Source organism: Diaporthe batatas (genome assembly GCF_019321695.1).
Source record: "Diaporthe batatas strain CRI 302-4 chromosome Unknown Contig00004, whole genome shotgun sequence".
In the NCBI taxonomy this organism is placed as follows: Eukaryota; Fungi; Ascomycota; class Sordariomycetes; order Diaporthales; family Diaporthaceae; genus Diaporthe; species Diaporthe batatas.
Window position 1 is genome coordinate 17,719 of NW_025408551.1, and position 16,119 is coordinate 33,837.

The window sequence follows — 16,119 nt, forward strand, 5'->3', positions numbered from 1 at the left end:
CTGGTCCCTACGGGCCAAAAAGTGACGGAGTGACGGAGCCTTCTTGCCTTCCCACACCCTTGTCCATCCACACTTGGCGCGGTTGCTGCTAACAACCAACCCACGTCAGTGCGTCGCCCCGGGAGGTCCCTTGCGACGAGGGCCTTGGAGGGCCCAACACAGTAATAACCTTGGAAGCCAAGGATTGGCCGAGTGACCTCCCCATGTGCATGGCATGCCGCTGATCTGACAGATATTGATGTTTTGTTGTGTGCATTTCAATTCCTTCTCTCCTCACCGAGTATCCGGCTACACAGCAGTTGTAGAAGTGTGGTATTGCCATCTCAGTCAGGAGTCAGCCCCGGCTACTACATCGTAGGCTTTTCCTCGATGTGCCGGCCCCATCAGGGTTCTCTCTCCAACTCGTGATACTGTTGTCTGGTCCTCTTCTGCCGTCGACATCAGCCACGCCAGAGAATACGATCGATCGGGTCTTGGGGCCTCTTTTGTTGTGGTCAGACAGGCCTCACGACCAAAACAGTCACAGAAGCCAAAGGTGAAGACGCCAGGGTCAAGCTGAGGGCCCCGCCGAGGTCAAGCGACAGCAGTCAGCGACCGACGGCAGCAACCAGATCAGATGAGAGAGGTGGGCTGCCAGCTAACAGGCCGGCAGGGCGGCAGATTGACAAACTATACGGAGTACCTCCACGGGGCTAACCCGCTATGGCAGCAGGCGCACTGGCCCCTCCAAGCTGCATCCCTGCCCCTGCCCAGACCCCCACGGCACGCTGCGCGACACGACTCGACCCGCCTCGACTCAACACGACCCGTGCTGCATCTGCCATGTGCTTGGGAGCACTGGCCGGAAGGCTGACGAAAATTTCCCAGCCCAGTCACCAAGCCCGCCCAGCCAGAGCAACAAACGCCCTCAGCTGCTCAGCCTAACCCCACGAGGCTACATACGCCCCATCCTCAGCCGCGTGAGAGAGGCCTGTTGCCCGCCTTGTCGCCCGCCTGACCTCGTCACCCTCTCACCACGCAGCCCCCGTCTGCGCCCCCGTATAAATCGCAAAAGAGGCCCCGTCGTCCTCGCGACGCCCCAGCCCGCCACCATGTCGAAAGCCACCTTCGCAATCATCGCAGCTGTGAGCGCTGGAACTGGCGCCGCCGTAACTGCAGCTATCATGAGGCCAGACAAGAAAGACTCCCCCTCGAGAATCGTCACGACCACGACCACGACCGTTGCGACCGGGACACCCCCAAAGACAGCTCCCGTGCCCGTCCCGGCGCAGCAGGTCTGGTCCTCGCAGCCCGCCGCCCTCAACGCCCCCGTCAACCCCGCCGGCCTCTTCGAGTATGGCTTCCCCGGGCCCGTCTCCGACCTGGCCACCCGCTCCGCCCTCGTCTCCTCCTACGACCGCCGCCTGCGCAACCCCCACTGGGTCGTCGAGCACATCACCCCGGAGTCGCTCGCCATGCGCGAGGGCGACCGTAAGCACAGCGCCTTCGCCGAGGACCCCTCCGTCCCGGACAAGTTCAAGGCCAAGCTCAAAGACTACTTCCGCTCCGGCTTCGACCGCGGCCACCAGGTCCCCGCCGCCGACTGCAAGTGGAGCCAGCGCGCCATGGACGACACCTTCTACCTGTCCAACATGTGCCCCCAGGTCGGCGAGGGCTTCAACCGCGACTACTGGGCCCACTTTGAGGACTTTTGCCGCCGCCTGACCGACCGCTACCCCAGCGTGCGCATCGCCACCGGGCCCCTGTACCTGCCCCGTCGCGACCCCGCCGACGGCAAGTGGTACGTCCGCTACGAGATGATCGGCAACCCGCCCAACGTCGCCGTGCCCACCCACTTCTACAAGGTCATCTTCGCCGAGGACGGCTCCCCGGGCGGGCCCGTTGCCCTCGGCGCCTTCGTCCTGCCCAACGCCCCCATCCCCAACCACAAGCCCATCACCGACTTCGAGGTGCCCCTCGAGGCCGTCGAGCGCGCCAGCGGCCTCGAGTTCGCCTCCAAGCTGCCCGCCTCCCGGCGGCGGCGCCTATGCGCGGAGCACACCTGTGCGCTAGTCATCCGCGAGTATGCAGAGAGGCAGAAGGCGTTTGGCAAGGAGGGGCCCAAGGCGCTCGTGGCTCCGGCCAAGTGATTGACCTTTTTTGGGGGGGGGGGGCAAGAGGGGGCAAGAGGGATTATTTTGTTTCAACATGATGAGATTGGCGTATTTGGAGGTGCAAGACCAGGAATAAGGAGAGAGGAATATGACCCACCAAGTGGACATGGTCAAACGGGTGCATTTTCAAGCGTGGCATCATCTCGTTTCTCATAATCATGGCGGCATTGCGAGGCATATGCATTTCGAAGGTTGAGCTTGACGAGTGCTTCGGGCCTGGAAAGAAAGAGCGCGCGCCTCACAGATTGATATTGATCGCATGTGGGATTTCAACGAGGCGGCATCACGAAACACCCCACCTCTCCGTCAGCCAGCAGCCGTTGGCCAAGGCGGCGGTAGATGGGCTTAGATAGTCAATGACACAGTCTGTCTTCAGACTCGACTACCTGCCCATGATGTGGTACGATCCAAACCTGTAGAGAATCAACAACAGGTTTGTGCATTGCCAGTGCTTATTCACTATGCATACTCTACTGGCATTCCTGTATGCCCAACCTGCTTGCGTCTCCAAGTGCTTGGGATATCATCAAGTCAAAGTCCTTCCATGCGAAATAGTAGCTACCTCCCTGCTGATCTCCCCCAAGATGCACATCCAGCTGTTGTGGCCTTGTTCCTGAGCTTGGCTGCGACATGCCGACACCGCAACTTTGACCACACAAGCCGTTCCAGCAGCGTGCGCAAGTTGCGACCCTGTAGCAAACCAACCCCCCACTAAGGGATGCGAATCCCCGCTTCAACCTAGATGCCTGCCATTCGGCCATATCCACATCCTGCCTTCAGTGAAGGCACATTCGTTATTCTCTTCAGCGCCCCTGTCTGGTCTTACTTGCCAGCAGCGCTCGGCGGTATCGTCCACAACCCCGACTTTAGTCAAAAGAAGACTGGATTGGACCTCATACGAGCTTGGTTGGGGATTGCCCGTGAGCGCAATCTAGCAGCCATGTCGACCGTCGTGCAGACCATACTTAGGCCCTGGGGTTCAAAGGTCGGGTTGAGGGCAATCGGCCAACTTTTCAGAACTGCTTGAACAATGAGCTTTGGTCCCATGAAGCCCCACAATCAAGGTCTCAGGGGTTGCTTTGTGGGCATAGGTGTTGCCTGCAACCCTGTACCGTGTTTCAATCCTTACACGACGGCCCTAGGTCCATAGGCAGGTCCTTCAGTGTGCACGAGTGTAGTTGCCCCTCTTTTGCTCCATCTTCAGGCTCTCCTCCTGACTGGGCAACGGTGCCCGTCTCCGGACCGAGCCATTATCAGCTCCAGCGCCGGGGTCTCGATCCATTCCGGGACCGCCCATACCAGGGATTGGAGGAGGTACGAAGCCAGGTGGAAGCTGAGAATTGGGTGGCGGAGGGATGAGACCTGGAGGCAGTAAGCCCGGTGGTGGAGGGGCGACTCCACTGCCAGGAGGGGGCGGCAAAGGAATACCAGCCTTCTTCATCATCTCGGCGATCTGTGCGAGATCTGGTGGGTTGTTCGGGTCCATACCGGGGAGCAGCGGAGGGACGCCATTCAGACTTGGAGGAGGTATCGGGAATGGAAGATTCGGCGGCGGCGCACCACCGACCCCAGGGATCGGGGGCGGCGGGGGAACATAAGAACCACTGCCGGGTAGTGGCAGACCGGGGATTCCGATTCCGGGGAATGCGGACGCTGATTTGAGGGGCATCTTCTGGTCCTCCAGCCCATCCATCTCGTCCTCGGCCTCTTGAGCTTCCTCCTCTTGCCTCTGCCTCCGGTTCTTTGAGCCAACGAATGTCCCATGCGCCATAGCCGCCGCCTCACCAATATGATATTGGTCTTTCAGATAATCCGTGTCGCCAGGCCTCGCGCGCGTCCAGAACCGTGTGAGACGGTCATTCGAGCCCGATGCCAGGATATGACCAAGCGGGTGCCAGTCTAGCGACCAGATGGCCATATCGTGCGCGAAAGGAACCTTGTGAGCTGGGTAGATTGTCTGCGCAGGGGCTGTCTCCTTGTCAGGGGCGTCGTAGACGGCAACCGATGACGATGTTCCCTCAGGCGTGTTCGGCTCGTCCAGGAGGTAGTGGAACAGGGAGCCGTCTCCGCCACCGGTGCTGAGGAGATTGGCATGGACAGGATGCCAGGTGAGGGTAGAAACATCCTTTTCGTGGCCCCGGATCAGACAGATATCTCGCATCATCCGCAGGTCAAAGATTCGGGCAGTCTGGTCCCGCCCCGCAGTGGCCAGACACAGACCAACAACTCGTTCGAACATGACCTTGGTGACAGTGTTCTTGTGGCCATGCAGGGTCGTCAGACAACGGCCGTTACGAGGATCCCAGAGCTTGACCAGATGGTCCTTGGAGCCGGAGACAACAAGGCCCTTGTTGGGATGCCAGTCGCAGGTCTTGGCGTCCCAGCCGTGGCCTGTCAGCGTCGTGTCCTCACGGCCGGCGGCAAAGTCGAAGATCTTCAAGGTCGAATCATCCGAGGCGGTGATGAACTTGGTGTCGGTGGGAGCCATAGCAAGGTCCCTGATAGCGTCGTGGTGGCCACGGATGCTCTCGACGTTGTTGAAGTTGGGCTGCCAATACTTGATGACGCCGTCATGATCTGCCGATATCAGCCAGTCGTCGCTGTGGGAGTACTCGAGGGCACGAATGGCGGAGTCGTGGGCCTGCATGATAGTCTCGAAGTTGAAGGCCGTGCCATTCCACAGCGTGAACTCTCCACTACTGGAGGCCGTCAATAGACGACGACCCTCTGGTGTCCACCTGACGACATTCACGGGGTGTTTGACCTTGTTGAGAGACTGGTGGACCCATCGGCCTGGTACGGAGTCTGCTGCGTTGCAAGGTCTGGCAGCTGGTGGGAGCATCTGAGGAGCATGGTCAGTCAATTGGTCCATCCAGAAAGCCTCGGGGATCACCAACATCTATCAAGTAGCTGGGGCTTGGGCGTTCGACTTCGCCTCGGTAGGACCCCTTGTATCTGGGCTGCCATTGGCGCATCCAGTGGGTGACGGTTGCGCCATAGTCAGTCACGGGCCCTGTATTTGAGAGCGGTCAGCAGGAAGTCTGAGTTGTTGACACAGTGAAACAGTACTGGGCCTATCCTCCCGAAAGAACTCCAAATAAGTCCTCATTGTGGTGGGAGCCATGTCTGAGCGGGATCCTCACGGAGGGCGAGGTGAGAGCATGGGAAGGTGTCGAGTGCGATGCAGCGAGTGCGAAAAGGAGCATCTAGATAGTAGCAAGGTGCAGCGGTGGTCCCGAGATGAGCTTGGGGACAGCACCTCGGGGACATGGTTGGCAGCTGGCCAAACAATTCACTCAACATCAAAGAAACATTCAGCTGGACTTACGCCTGCCCTTGGCCTTCATGTAGACATCATAGCCTCCTTCATCCCCTCCTCTGCCACCTCCCTTGTCGAAGTCCCTCCGCGGGGCGTAAGCCATGACGGCTTTAAGCCCATGCAGCACAGTATTGGGAGCTGAGAGGTGCGACCCAGGCCGTTGAAACCGTGCTGATATCTCCCCAATATGAATGATTATTCTGTTGGAACCAGCAGGCTGAGAGGCTGAAGTAAGGCGATGCTGATGCTGGGATGATGAATGAAAGTGGACCGCTAGAGTCTGTATGTATGTAGCCTCCCCTACAAGGTGACCGGCAAAGGAGCTCAGGTGGACCGTTTTCAGGGCACGGGCCAATTGCGGCTGGGTGGTCTTCGACACAGAAGAGTCGACTTTTGCCGGCCAGTCTCGGCCCGATGCTGTGTACATACCTACCTAGGTACCTAGGTACTTAGGTATGTACTTAAGTACTTGCCTTGGAGGCTCTCTCCTACATAGGTACCTAGGTAGGTAGTATGTATTCACGCTTGGGAAGGACTAGTAACCCCTGCCTCAACTGACAGCTCCTTGTGATCGACAGCAGGAGGCTCTGCGTCATACTGTAAGACAGCATCTACAGTAGACCATGCCATGGTAACAAGACTCGGCAACTGACAGATGCCTCTTCCCAAGAAAGAACAAACAGGTGCATGCACCAGCCAGGCTTGGTGGTGTGAGGATGAGGGGGTATTGACGGCTTGCCTGCTTCTGAATTGAGTGAGTACCTAGGTACTTAGGTACCTAGGTACTTAAGTAGGTATTGAGATGTGGCACGTTACAAGGTGTCGGGATATGACGGCATTCGAGTGTGGCGAGAGCTCATGTATGGCGTAGTCTACCTAGGTACAAGTCTACCTAGGTCCAGTGTAGCTCCTGCAACTCAAGGACTGGTACAAGGAGATCAATGGACTTGCAGACTTGCCATTTTCTTTTGCTTACGACCAGGTCCGAGGTGATAATGAACTTGTTAACAGCCAGCGTACCGCCACGCACACCCTGACAAGCACATGCTGGTGTGGTGCGGTGCAGGCGCAGATTCAGATTGCAGATTGAGATGCGGACCAAGCATCCAACATCCCAGAAGTGTTGAGTCTAGAAGCTGCATTAGCACCGCCAGTCGGAGTTTAATCCACTGGGCTCGCTGGCCAGGCTGCCAGGCTCGCTGCTCCGCCCGTCCATCCGCCCGCTCGCCCGCCTGGCCGTCTGCAATGTGCGCAGTGCTCCGTACCAAGTGATGATTGGGCTGCCCGGCACCATTCCAAGAGCCGACGTGCTCGATTGTATGCAGCTTGGAAGTGTAGATCGCACTTGGCCCAACATTCCCGCATTCGATTTAAAGCACCACGACATCCCAATTGCTCTCTTGTTGATCTCAGGCGACGCGACTGAACCCATGTAGGAGCGGTCTGTGAATTTCCACTGATGGTCCGACCCCCTTCAGCGCTCAGACCACGGACGTGCAAATTAAACTCCTGAGTGGACAGGCGACAAGCTGCACTGCCAGACTGCACAGGTACCGAGGACGGGAGCGAGCAGGGGAAACAACAAAGGAAATCACTCAATTGCGGCTTCTAAACCGGCCCAGCACCTCACACAACCACAACGAAGCCGTACTCAGGGGCCCGCTTCGTTACCAATCGACCTCAGCTCGCCGCCCGTGGCGTGCAGGTCCCATCTGCCTGCCTGCATTCTCAATCGCGCGGCCAATTGACGCTCTCATGCCCTCGCCATGGACGCAGCAACCTCCAGTGGCGTAGACGCCACCGCCAGAGCGGTTCATCGCGCCACCCCGGATCCTCCACCACCTGCGAAAGGTCACACAGACGCCGACGACAGCCCCAGTGACGCAAAGAGGAACACCGAGGAGCTTAAGAAGGCCCTCCTGAGAAAGTATCGCCATACGGTGGCCGTGCATTCCAAGGTCAGGCCTTCAACCCTGAGCCATGACGCCTCACAGACACCGAGCTTCATCGGGTTCAGGAACCTCGGCCTGATCGTGCTCAGTAAGTCGGTCTCATGATGAGGGCACTCACGCCTTGCCGCGCACAGGAGCGCTGACGTGCCAACTAGTCGCCGGCAACCTTCGGCTGTTGATAGAGAACATACAGAAGGTCGGCCTCCTCTCCTCGGATCGGTTGCGCGTGTCCTCGGCAGCTGGGGACAGACGCTGACTTGAGGACAGTACGGTGTGCTCATTTGCATAAGGTGCCATGACTTCCGCAGACAAGACCTTCTGGTCGGCTTCATCCTCTACACCTTCGTGCCGTGCTGCCTGCTCATTGCCTACCTGATCGAGCTCTTCGCGGCCTACGAGGCGCGCACCTCCCTGCTCCGGGCCTACAACAGGGAGAAGAAGGACGGCAGCTCGTCCCCTACCCTGGAGGAGCAGGCACGCTTCAGGACCACCTGGTACATCATCATGGCCCTGCACTTCGCCAACATCTCCACCGCCCTCGTCATCACCTCGCTGGTGGTCTATTATTATGTCAACCACCCGCTCATCGGCACCATCGTGGAGATGCACGCCATCATCGTCTGGCTCAAGACAGCCTCTTATGCCCTGACGAACCGGGACTTCAGGCACTCATACCTGCACCCCCAGACTGGCGAGCGCGAGGCCATCCCCGAGCTGTACAAGTCTTGCGAGTACCCGGAGAACATAACCTTTGGGAACCTGTGTTACTTTTGGTGGGCCCCGACGCTCGTGTACCAGCCAGTCTACCCCCGGAACGACAAGATCAGGTGGATCTTCGTGCTCAAACGCTCCGCAGAGGTCCTAGGCTTGTGTGTTGCCATGTGGATACTCAGCGCGCAGTACGCCGCACCCACGCTTCAGAATTCGTTGACGGCGATAGCAAACAGGGACGTGGTTGCGACTCTGGAGAGGCTGCTGAAACTGTCGACAATCTCCCTCGTTATTTGGCTGGCGGGGTTTTTCGCCTTGTTTCAGTCCTTCCTCAACGCACTGGCCGAGGTCACGAGATTCGGGGACCGATCCTTTTACGACGACTGTAAGTCCCCTACCTACCAGCTCGAGGCACCGCCGCCCGCGCGGCTCAGCCAGCATACTGACCGTCAATGAAAAGGGTGGAACAGCGACAGCCTCGGAACGTACTGGCGGACCTGGAACAAACCGGTCTCTTGTTACTTTAGGCGGCACGTCTTCCAGCCTCTTATGGGGAGGGGATACTCGTACAACTTCTCTGCGATAGTCGTATTTACGATATCGGCTTTTCTGCACGAGTTGGCAGTCGGGATCCCCACGCATAAAATCATCGGTCCGTTCCCCGCCTCAAAATGACCTCATCCCAACCCCCAGCCACTGACCCTGGATGTCTCAACAGGTGTTGCCTTTCTGGGCATGTTGTTGCAACTTCCTCTCGTTGCCCTGACCAAATTCTTTGAAAGATCCGAGTCGCCCACCAAGAGAATGATCGGGAACTGCATTTTTTGGTTTACTTTCTCCATATTTGGACAACCCTTTGCCGCTCTCATCTACTTCTATGCTTGGCAGAACGAATACGGGAGTATCAGCGACAAGTGGAGGTACGGCAGGAAGTAGGCCTGGTAAAGCCAATAGGTAGCTATACTTGTAATCAGCGGCTGTACCAGCATACATTGGGTTCTCAACATCATCCTGAATAGCCTGTGTTACGGTTTACGTAATTGTCAAATCAATCGACACAGTTCGCAGCCATACTTTCATTCTCATTTTGGTCAAGGAAGCACTGGCCTAGGCAATGGTTGGTCCAATACAAGCTTCGTATACCGCCCCAGTACCATGTCTTGGTTTCTATCAGCGGTTGACAATGTGCCCACTTATACCCAGCGGCTACTACAAATTTGATGACAGCATCTCAATGAACAAAATCGCACAAGGTTTCCCTAATCGACGGGCCACCATGACATATGCTCACCTTGTCTGCAACTAAACTCTCCATGTTTGCATCGACCTGGCCTGCCTTGGGAGGCGCAAGTCATCTACTTCATGCATCCAACAAGAGGCCATGTTGAGGTTATATGCCTTCTTACAATATCTATCCCCCAAACCTGTTCACTAGTGTGGGTAACTAACTACCTCGGTGTTTGCACTCCACCGCAAGACAGACACAGGCCACTTTCCATCCGCCAACATCTAAGCCATGACGCTGTCCATCCTGGACCAAGGTTGCCCATAGTCAAGCTCTCTACCAACGTTATTTTCCGTCTCAAAAGAACCGCCGCTGCCGCCACCGTGTCTGAAAATCCAATCTAGAGACCGGTACTATGGCACGAATGGGATCTTGGTGCCCGTCTTCTTCCTGTAGTCGACGTACTCGTCCCCAAAGAACTTTACCAAGAAGACCTCCTCGTGCCTGATGCGCCTGCTGAAGAAGAGCCACAGCAAGGCGGCGTAGGCGAAGAAGCACAGCACGTTGCCCATGGCCAGCTGGGTGCCCAGCCCCCACCAGAAGAAGCCGAAGTAGCTGGGATGCCTCAGGGTGCCGTAGATGCCGGTGGTGACGAGGATGTGCTCGCGCTTCTGGGTCTGCTGCACGATGTGGTTGAAGCTGGGCCCGGCCTGGACCATGGCCGCGCTGCGGACGACCTGGCCGACGACGACGAGGGAGATGCCCAGGAGCATGAGGAGGGGCGCGGTGCCGAAGGGGGCCCAGGACCGCGAGGGGAAGAAGACGCAGGTGACGAGGCACTCGAGCGAGGCGGCGGTGTGGGCGATGGCGTAGGCGGGCCAGTTTGCGGTCAGCAGGAAGGAGGACACGTCTGCCTCGCGGGTGTTGTAGGCGGCGGTGGTCCAGAACTCGAGGAAGTGAAAGGCGGCCAGCGACGCCAGGAAGAAGGGCAGGCGCCACAGGGGGCTGGCGGTGGTGGCGAGGACCAGGGCGGTGGTGATGACGGCGAGGGCGAGAGCGGCGCCCAGGCAGAAGGCGCGCAGGGCAATGCCGGACAGGCTCTTGGGCTGGCCCGGGAAGTAGGGCTTGTCCGGGCTGTAGGCCTCGAAGGACGACTGCGAGGTCGGGCTGAGGATGGGCAGGGTGTCAGTGTCGGGCGGCAGCATCAGGTTCGGGGGCGGGGAGCGCGGGGTGGCAGCCGAGGGGCTCGAGGAGCCCGAGACCTGCGAGTCGAGCAGGGCGATGTGTGCCAGCGACCGGCGCCTGTTGCGGGTGGTGATGGTGGTGGAAGTCTGCCTCTCGCCTCCATCCTCTTGCGGCCTGGGAGGTCCTCTTGGTGGAGGGGAAGAGGGTAGGGAGATGGTGGATGTGGATGTGGACGTGGACGTGGAGACAGATGTGGAGTAGGCCATATTGGGCAATAGTGAAGGCTAGGGTCGCATGCGATGTGTGCTCGCGTGAGTCCCACGAGGAGGAGGAGGGCGAGGGAAAGGGGCAGGGCTGTGCGAGAGGGTGGAAGCCGTGCGGATTATGAGACATGCGTGTCTTACCTTTGTCGCCCTCTGAAGGTGGTAGGGCTAGCCATCACCTCAAAGGGTTACGACCTGTGAGATGGGAGGTGGTTCAATGAGGTAGAGAGGGCTCTGTGCGGTTGCTAGGTCGATCTCTTGGACAAAGAGGGCAGCCCAGACGGCCGTGTTGTATGTGGCCGCGGTCCAGTAAAATGGTTCAAATCCCACCTCGAGTACGGCCACCCTCCGCCCTGTGCGCAGCCCTGGCAGCCGTTGCACTGCTCGCCCTGTCTACCAGTCGGTGCTCTAGCACAGTCCAGCATGTCAAGACTGCCCAAGTAGTGTTGTCTGCACTTTTGCTGGCGCAGGGGACTACTGTGTATGGGGTCGAAATAATAAAGACGGTGCTACGCAAGGATCAGGACGACGTCAATCCTAGGCCAGTTAGCGGAAAATCTGGCCGCAACCGGTACCGACGGGCACTTTGTGTGTGGGCCGGTACGGCATGGGATGCGGGAGGGCGGGGGGGTACGGGGGCCGGGCGGACTTGTACCTATGTACCTAGGTACTCTGTACCGCATCAATCCCCAGCCAGTAGTCAGTCACTCAATCAGTCAGCCACCAACACCTCCTCCTCGAATGCGATAGCACATCTGCATCGCGAGAACATATCCTTCTTCGTCTGTGAACAGTTTGTTTTTCCTCTCGTGCTGAGTTGCGCTGGCTCTCAGCTTCAAGCATGGCAGCTCCAAAAGTTGACCCGGTCGAGAACAAACGCCGTATGGAGGCGGGAGAGCTGTACTACTGCTTCACCCCTGAGTTGGTCGCAGAGAGGAGGCGGGCCTTTCTGGCTTACACCCGCTTCAACAAAGCAGATGACGTCTCCCGAAGGGAAAGCCTGGAGCTCCTCAAAGAGTATATACTATACATACACCCCTCCGGCGTCCCGGATTCCATGCGGTAACTCTGCTGCCGCCTTTCGAATGCTGATAGAGTGGCGCCAGGATCACCCTCGACAAGACCCCTTTGCCGCCAAAGCTTCCCGACATGACTGATGAGGATGATGAGGCTCTGCTCGACGACTTTCCCATAGTGTATCCTCCCCTGAGAACCGACTATGGGTACAACATTAGGTATGTTCTGCAAGCAACCTGCTCGCAGTGGGTTGGTTTGGGATGCTGACGCTGGACCCGCGCACGGCAGACTGGGAAACAATGTCATGATCAACTTCAACAGTACTTTTGTCGATACATGCCCAATCGAGTTCGGCTCACGCACCATGGTCGGTCCTAACTGCAGCTTCTTCAGTGGCACTCACCCCCTCGACCCAACTGTGCGGAACGGCACGCGTGGGCCAGAGAGCGGGAAACCCATCAAGATCGGCGAGGACTGCTGGTTCGGGGGGAACTGTATCGTCCTGCCCGGCGTGACCATCGGGAACGGCGTGACGGTTGGTGCGGGCAGCGTTGTGACCAAGGACGTTCCGGCGTACCACTGCGTCGCAGGTAACCCGGCGAGGATCATCCGGAAGATCGAGGTCTCGGGCCAGGAACCAAGCAAGCCCGAGGGCACTCAAGTCCTGGTCGGAGAGGACGCTGCAGTAGTCCAGGCCTAGGGTTGATAGCATCGGCATCCTTCACAGGCAGCCTTCATAGACCTCCAGAATACGAGAAGGACGAGACGACGAGCACGAAGACGTTGGCCCAGCCCCAGATGAACGGAATCCACGTCGTCATGTACCACCCAGCCGCGCGGTAAATGGCACCGACCCTGTGGTCGATGAGACTGCCGTCAGCAACTGACCATGGTGGATTGATTGATTGATTGATTGATTGGCAGGTGATGCGGGGATACTACGCACATGGCGCCAGTGACGCTGCCAGCGACCAAGGCCTCCAGCGCCGCGATGGCCGAGTAGATAATGGGTAGTGTCCACAGGTACTTCCAGTTCGTCTTCTTCTTGCCGATCTGCACGATGAGGGCTATGCCTATGGCGGCCCAGTGGAAGCAGGCGTACATGACGAAGGTCCATATCAACGTGAAGCGCCACATGTCACTCAGGTGGTAGAGCACAAAACGGTCCTCCAGCGGCGGCCAGAACAGAGACGGCCATCCTGGCGTCTTGTATCCGGCCGGCGGAAACGGGTGATCCTCGGTCCCGATGCTGCGTCTCATTAGCGTTATGAAGGGAACCTGGGGAGAGCCTGAAATCGGGAGGGTTTCTCACGTTGGGTCCATGGCTTCGATGCCTCAATGTGCTGCTGCACTTGTCGTGGTGGTGATGAACAGGGATGGGTAGCCGTACTGCCGTTGTGCCTAGGCGAGCGGGTGTGAGGTCAGAGCTCCCTCCCACTTAAGCCGCGCCGCTGTGCCGAGGTCCAAGCACGCCGCAGCGCCTCCGGCAACGCGAGCCCACGCCCGCTGATCGACTTTACTTTCCATCTCCATGTGCGACAGCAGATACCGCATTCCTGCCAATAGTTGCGTATTCTTCGGATCCAAGACCTCTGATGTTGTAATCAAACCCCACGACAAACCTGCCCGTGATGCCGGCCGACCGCCTTCTCAACCAGCTGCTTGCGCTGTACCAGACCGTCCACGACGACCCCCAAACAGATCGCATCTTCGGCACCACCCTGTCCCTCCTCACCGAGCTGTCGAATCCCCTCAACCTGTCGCTTCTGACCTCTCAGTTCCTCCATGCACCCGCGATATGGCACCAACGGCACGCCCCCGACCCGCTGCGATCCACCTGCCTGCGCGTCCTGGGCGTCTACAACACCGCCGCGATCCACGTCCGCCGCAACGAGCTCGAGAATGACGACCGCAGGCGTGCTGGGATCCCCCTGACAGGCGGCGGTCTGACAAGCGAGGCGTGGGCCAGGGCCGTTGTCAAGGGGGCCGATGACAAGTCCAGCCGCTGGCAGCACCTGCTGGTGCTGGCGGGCATCCTGATGGGCTTCGAGGGCAACGAGAGGCACGGCCTGTCCGGGGGCATGATAGCCACGCTGGAGCAAGCCGTCGCCACGGCTGCGAACCTCTCGCTGCGAGCGCTGTCAAGAGAACCCCCGCTGGCTGCCGCGGCCGTGGTCCTCGCGCTGAATTACGCCTTCCCTCTCATGTCGGAAAGCGCGAGGGCATCGGTAGATTGCGGCGCGCTGCTTCCTGTGGCGATACAGGCCTTTGTTGGGGATTCTGGGTACCACGGCGGCGCCTTCCTGGAGCCCATCGAGGCTGACGTCGCCCAGGTGGGCCAGAAGCTGGACTGGCCCGAGGCGTCCATGTCCTTCGCAGCCGTCCGTCAGCTCTCCTCCAGGCCATTGGTCGAGTCCGCTGGGCCGCTCTCGAAACTGATCGCCTTCGCTGCCGAGCATGCGAGAGATCACCGCTTGGTTATGCGCGCCCAAGACGAGCTCGTCGGATTCACGGCAGGACTACTCGGCCAATGGCGGAAACTCGGCCTGTCTGGCATCGACCTGGCAGACGAGAGTGCATGTCTCACGGGGGACAGCTTGCGAGTCACCTGGCCGGCCCTCTGGCGCCTACTTACCTCTGTCCTGTTCGGGGTCGTTGCCATATTACGGGCTGTGACAGCCAGAAGCCTGCTCGACCCTCATTTGAGAAACGATGCGACTGCTCCTCTCGTCGCCGCCAAGACCCTACATATATACAGGAACCTGTATTTCATCTCGTCGAGAGGAAACGACAGCTTCCAGGTCTATGCATTTTCTTACAACACCTGCATCGATATTCTGGCGAGATATCGTGAGTCGGCCACAGCATTCTTGAGGGACACACTGCCGCCGAATTCCGGCACGATACCGACGCATGCATTGCATCAGGTGCTGGACCTGTTCTACCTGAACACGGCAGAGCACCTGCCGCTGAACCTGACATCAGAAACATGCGAGGCGCTCATCATCCAGCCTGCAAGCATATACCTATCACATTCAATGCCACTGTCCAGGAGGATGGTCGAGCTCTTCGAAGCAGCGCACTCCGCAACCCTCTCTGTCCTGTCGTGTCCCCAGAATGGCCCCATAGCTGTCAGCGTGGCTCCCTTCTACGCAGAGACGCTCCTGATGGCGTTCCCTTCCCACATCTCCCCGCGGCAATTCAGGCTCGCCTTCAGGACTCTTATGCAGATACTGTCTCCTCCGTTTCCAGTGTCTGCCACTAATCCAGAACTTGCCGAGACGCTGTTGGAAATGATCCGCTTCAGAGTACCGACGGCCGGCCAGAGCTATCTTCCGCCCAGCCCCGACCAAGGGCAGACGGCCCAGGAGCCGGCATCGGAACAAAGCGCCTTGGTTCTGACCTTGATTGATGCCCTCCCCTTCCTACACCTGCCAATCGTGGAGGACTGGCTGACGATCGTCGGCACGACTCTGCACGAGATTCCTGACGTCGCAATGAGGGAGTCCACAAAGCAGAGGCTCTGGGAGATACTGGGATCTGGCGAGATGGATGTCGAGAGGGCAGCAGTCGGCGTCGCCTGGTGGGGCACAAAGGGAGGTCGAGAATTGGTCCTCTTCGGTCCGAATCAGCTGAGGGGACAGGAGCCTTTCTTGATGAGCGGTGCCATTGTTGACGAAAAGGGGGCTAGCAGGCTATAAGCTCGGGAGGCAACCGGCTGAGCTCTGGTTGCCGCGAGCTTTGGAGGAACTGACGATGTTACATCGATGAGTGTTTTTCGGCCAGATCCTTGAAAGAGCCTCAAGCCTTTGGGTTAGCTTTCCAGCTCTGAGCAGAGGCCTCATGTGCCAGGGTGCTGTCTCGGTGGCTCCGTATGATTGGAGGGACGGGTGAGGCGGCGACTCGGTGTGGCACCACGATCGCCTGGACCGCTAGCGCCGAGCTGAACCACACGCGTACCGGATTATGACTGCTCAGACGCTGACCCGCGTCACCGTCACCGTCAATTTAGACGTCCATACTAAGCCGTCATTCCCAATAGCAAAGAGTAGGCGCCGTTGACGAAGCCAGGGACAAGGCCGCGGGGTAAACTGCTAGAACCCAGGAATCCGTTACACGCACGACGCCACCGTCGCGCTACTAGCGCTGGTGATGAAGTCGGCTCCAGAGCCCTGCAAGCCCTGGCAGAAACTTGGCAAAGGCCGGGGCGTGGAGCAGGGCAGGGGTAGCTTAGCTCCCGGCGCCGCTCCTGGGCTGAGCTTGCCCCGCGAGAGCCCAAGCCGCTCGTGGAGTC

The 16,119-nt window shown here is 58.7% G+C and overlaps 7 protein-coding genes across 7 annotated transcripts; 4 read left to right on the forward strand and 3 right to left on the reverse strand.

Annotated features, from left to right (window-relative positions):
- Window positions 1–810: 810 nt before the first annotated feature.
- Window positions 811–5,759, reverse strand: KVR01_004788 (uncharacterized protein). The gene is made up of 3 exons (XM_044791710.1): window positions 5,482–5,759; window positions 5,051–5,166; window positions 811–4,995 (listed from the first exon to the last, which is right to left on the reverse strand). The coding sequence occupies exons 1-3, from the start codon at window positions 5,573–5,575 to the stop codon at window positions 3,313–3,315; spliced, it is 1,893 nt and encodes a 630-aa protein (XP_044646952.1). The 5' UTR covers window positions 5,576–5,759; the 3' UTR covers window positions 811–3,312.
- On the forward strand, window positions 1,092–2,129 carry KVR01_004021 (ribonuclease; the record flags this gene model as incomplete). The annotated part of the gene is made up of 1 exon (XM_044785581.1): window positions 1,092–2,129. The coding sequence occupies one exon, from the start codon at window positions 1,092–1,094 to the stop codon at window positions 2,127–2,129; it is 1,038 nt and encodes a 345-aa protein (XP_044646185.1).
- A 925-nt stretch (window positions 5,760–6,684) lies between the features above and the next one.
- KVR01_004228 (uncharacterized protein) lies at window positions 6,685–9,286 on the forward strand. The gene is made up of 5 exons (XM_044790120.1): window positions 6,685–7,512; window positions 7,580–7,620; window positions 7,692–8,520; window positions 8,596–8,787; window positions 8,854–9,286. Exons 1-5 carry the CDS (start codon window positions 7,239–7,241, stop codon window positions 9,069–9,071), a joined length of 1,554 nt encoding a protein of 517 aa, XP_044646392.1. The 5' UTR covers window positions 6,685–7,238; the 3' UTR covers window positions 9,072–9,286.
- Window positions 9,287–9,337: 51 nt separating this feature from the next.
- KVR01_004120 (protein-S-isoprenylcysteine carboxyl O-methyltransferase) lies at window positions 9,338–11,460 on the reverse strand. The gene is made up of 2 exons (XM_044792628.1): window positions 10,950–11,460; window positions 9,338–10,527 (listed from the first exon to the last, which is right to left on the reverse strand). Exons 1-2 carry the CDS (start codon window positions 10,982–10,984, stop codon window positions 9,774–9,776), a joined length of 789 nt encoding a protein of 262 aa, XP_044646284.1. The 5' UTR covers window positions 10,985–11,460; the 3' UTR covers window positions 9,338–9,773.
- Window positions 11,461–11,649: 189 nt separating this feature from the next.
- On the forward strand, window positions 11,650–12,525 carry KVR01_004483 (uncharacterized protein; the record flags this gene model as incomplete). The annotated part of the gene is made up of 3 exons (XM_044793952.1): window positions 11,650–11,825; window positions 11,915–12,043; window positions 12,114–12,525. 3 exons carry the CDS (start codon window positions 11,650–11,652, stop codon window positions 12,523–12,525), a joined length of 717 nt encoding a protein of 238 aa, XP_044646647.1.
- A 34-nt stretch (window positions 12,526–12,559) lies between these two features.
- KVR01_004340 (uncharacterized protein) lies at window positions 12,560–13,148 on the reverse strand (the record flags this gene model as incomplete). Its single annotated transcript, XM_044789633.1, has 3 exons — window positions 12,560–12,680; window positions 12,772–13,074; window positions 13,138–13,148. The coding sequence occupies 3 exons, from the start codon at window positions 13,146–13,148 to the stop codon at window positions 12,560–12,562; spliced, it is 435 nt and encodes a 144-aa protein (XP_044646504.1).
- Window positions 13,149–13,456: 308 nt separating this feature from the next.
- On the forward strand, window positions 13,457–15,526 carry KVR01_004257 (uncharacterized protein; the record flags this gene model as incomplete). Its single annotated transcript, XM_044790384.1, has 1 exon — window positions 13,457–15,526. One exon carries the CDS (start codon window positions 13,457–13,459, stop codon window positions 15,524–15,526), a length of 2,070 nt encoding a protein of 689 aa, XP_044646421.1.
- Between the last annotated feature and the right edge of the window lie 593 nt (window positions 15,527–16,119).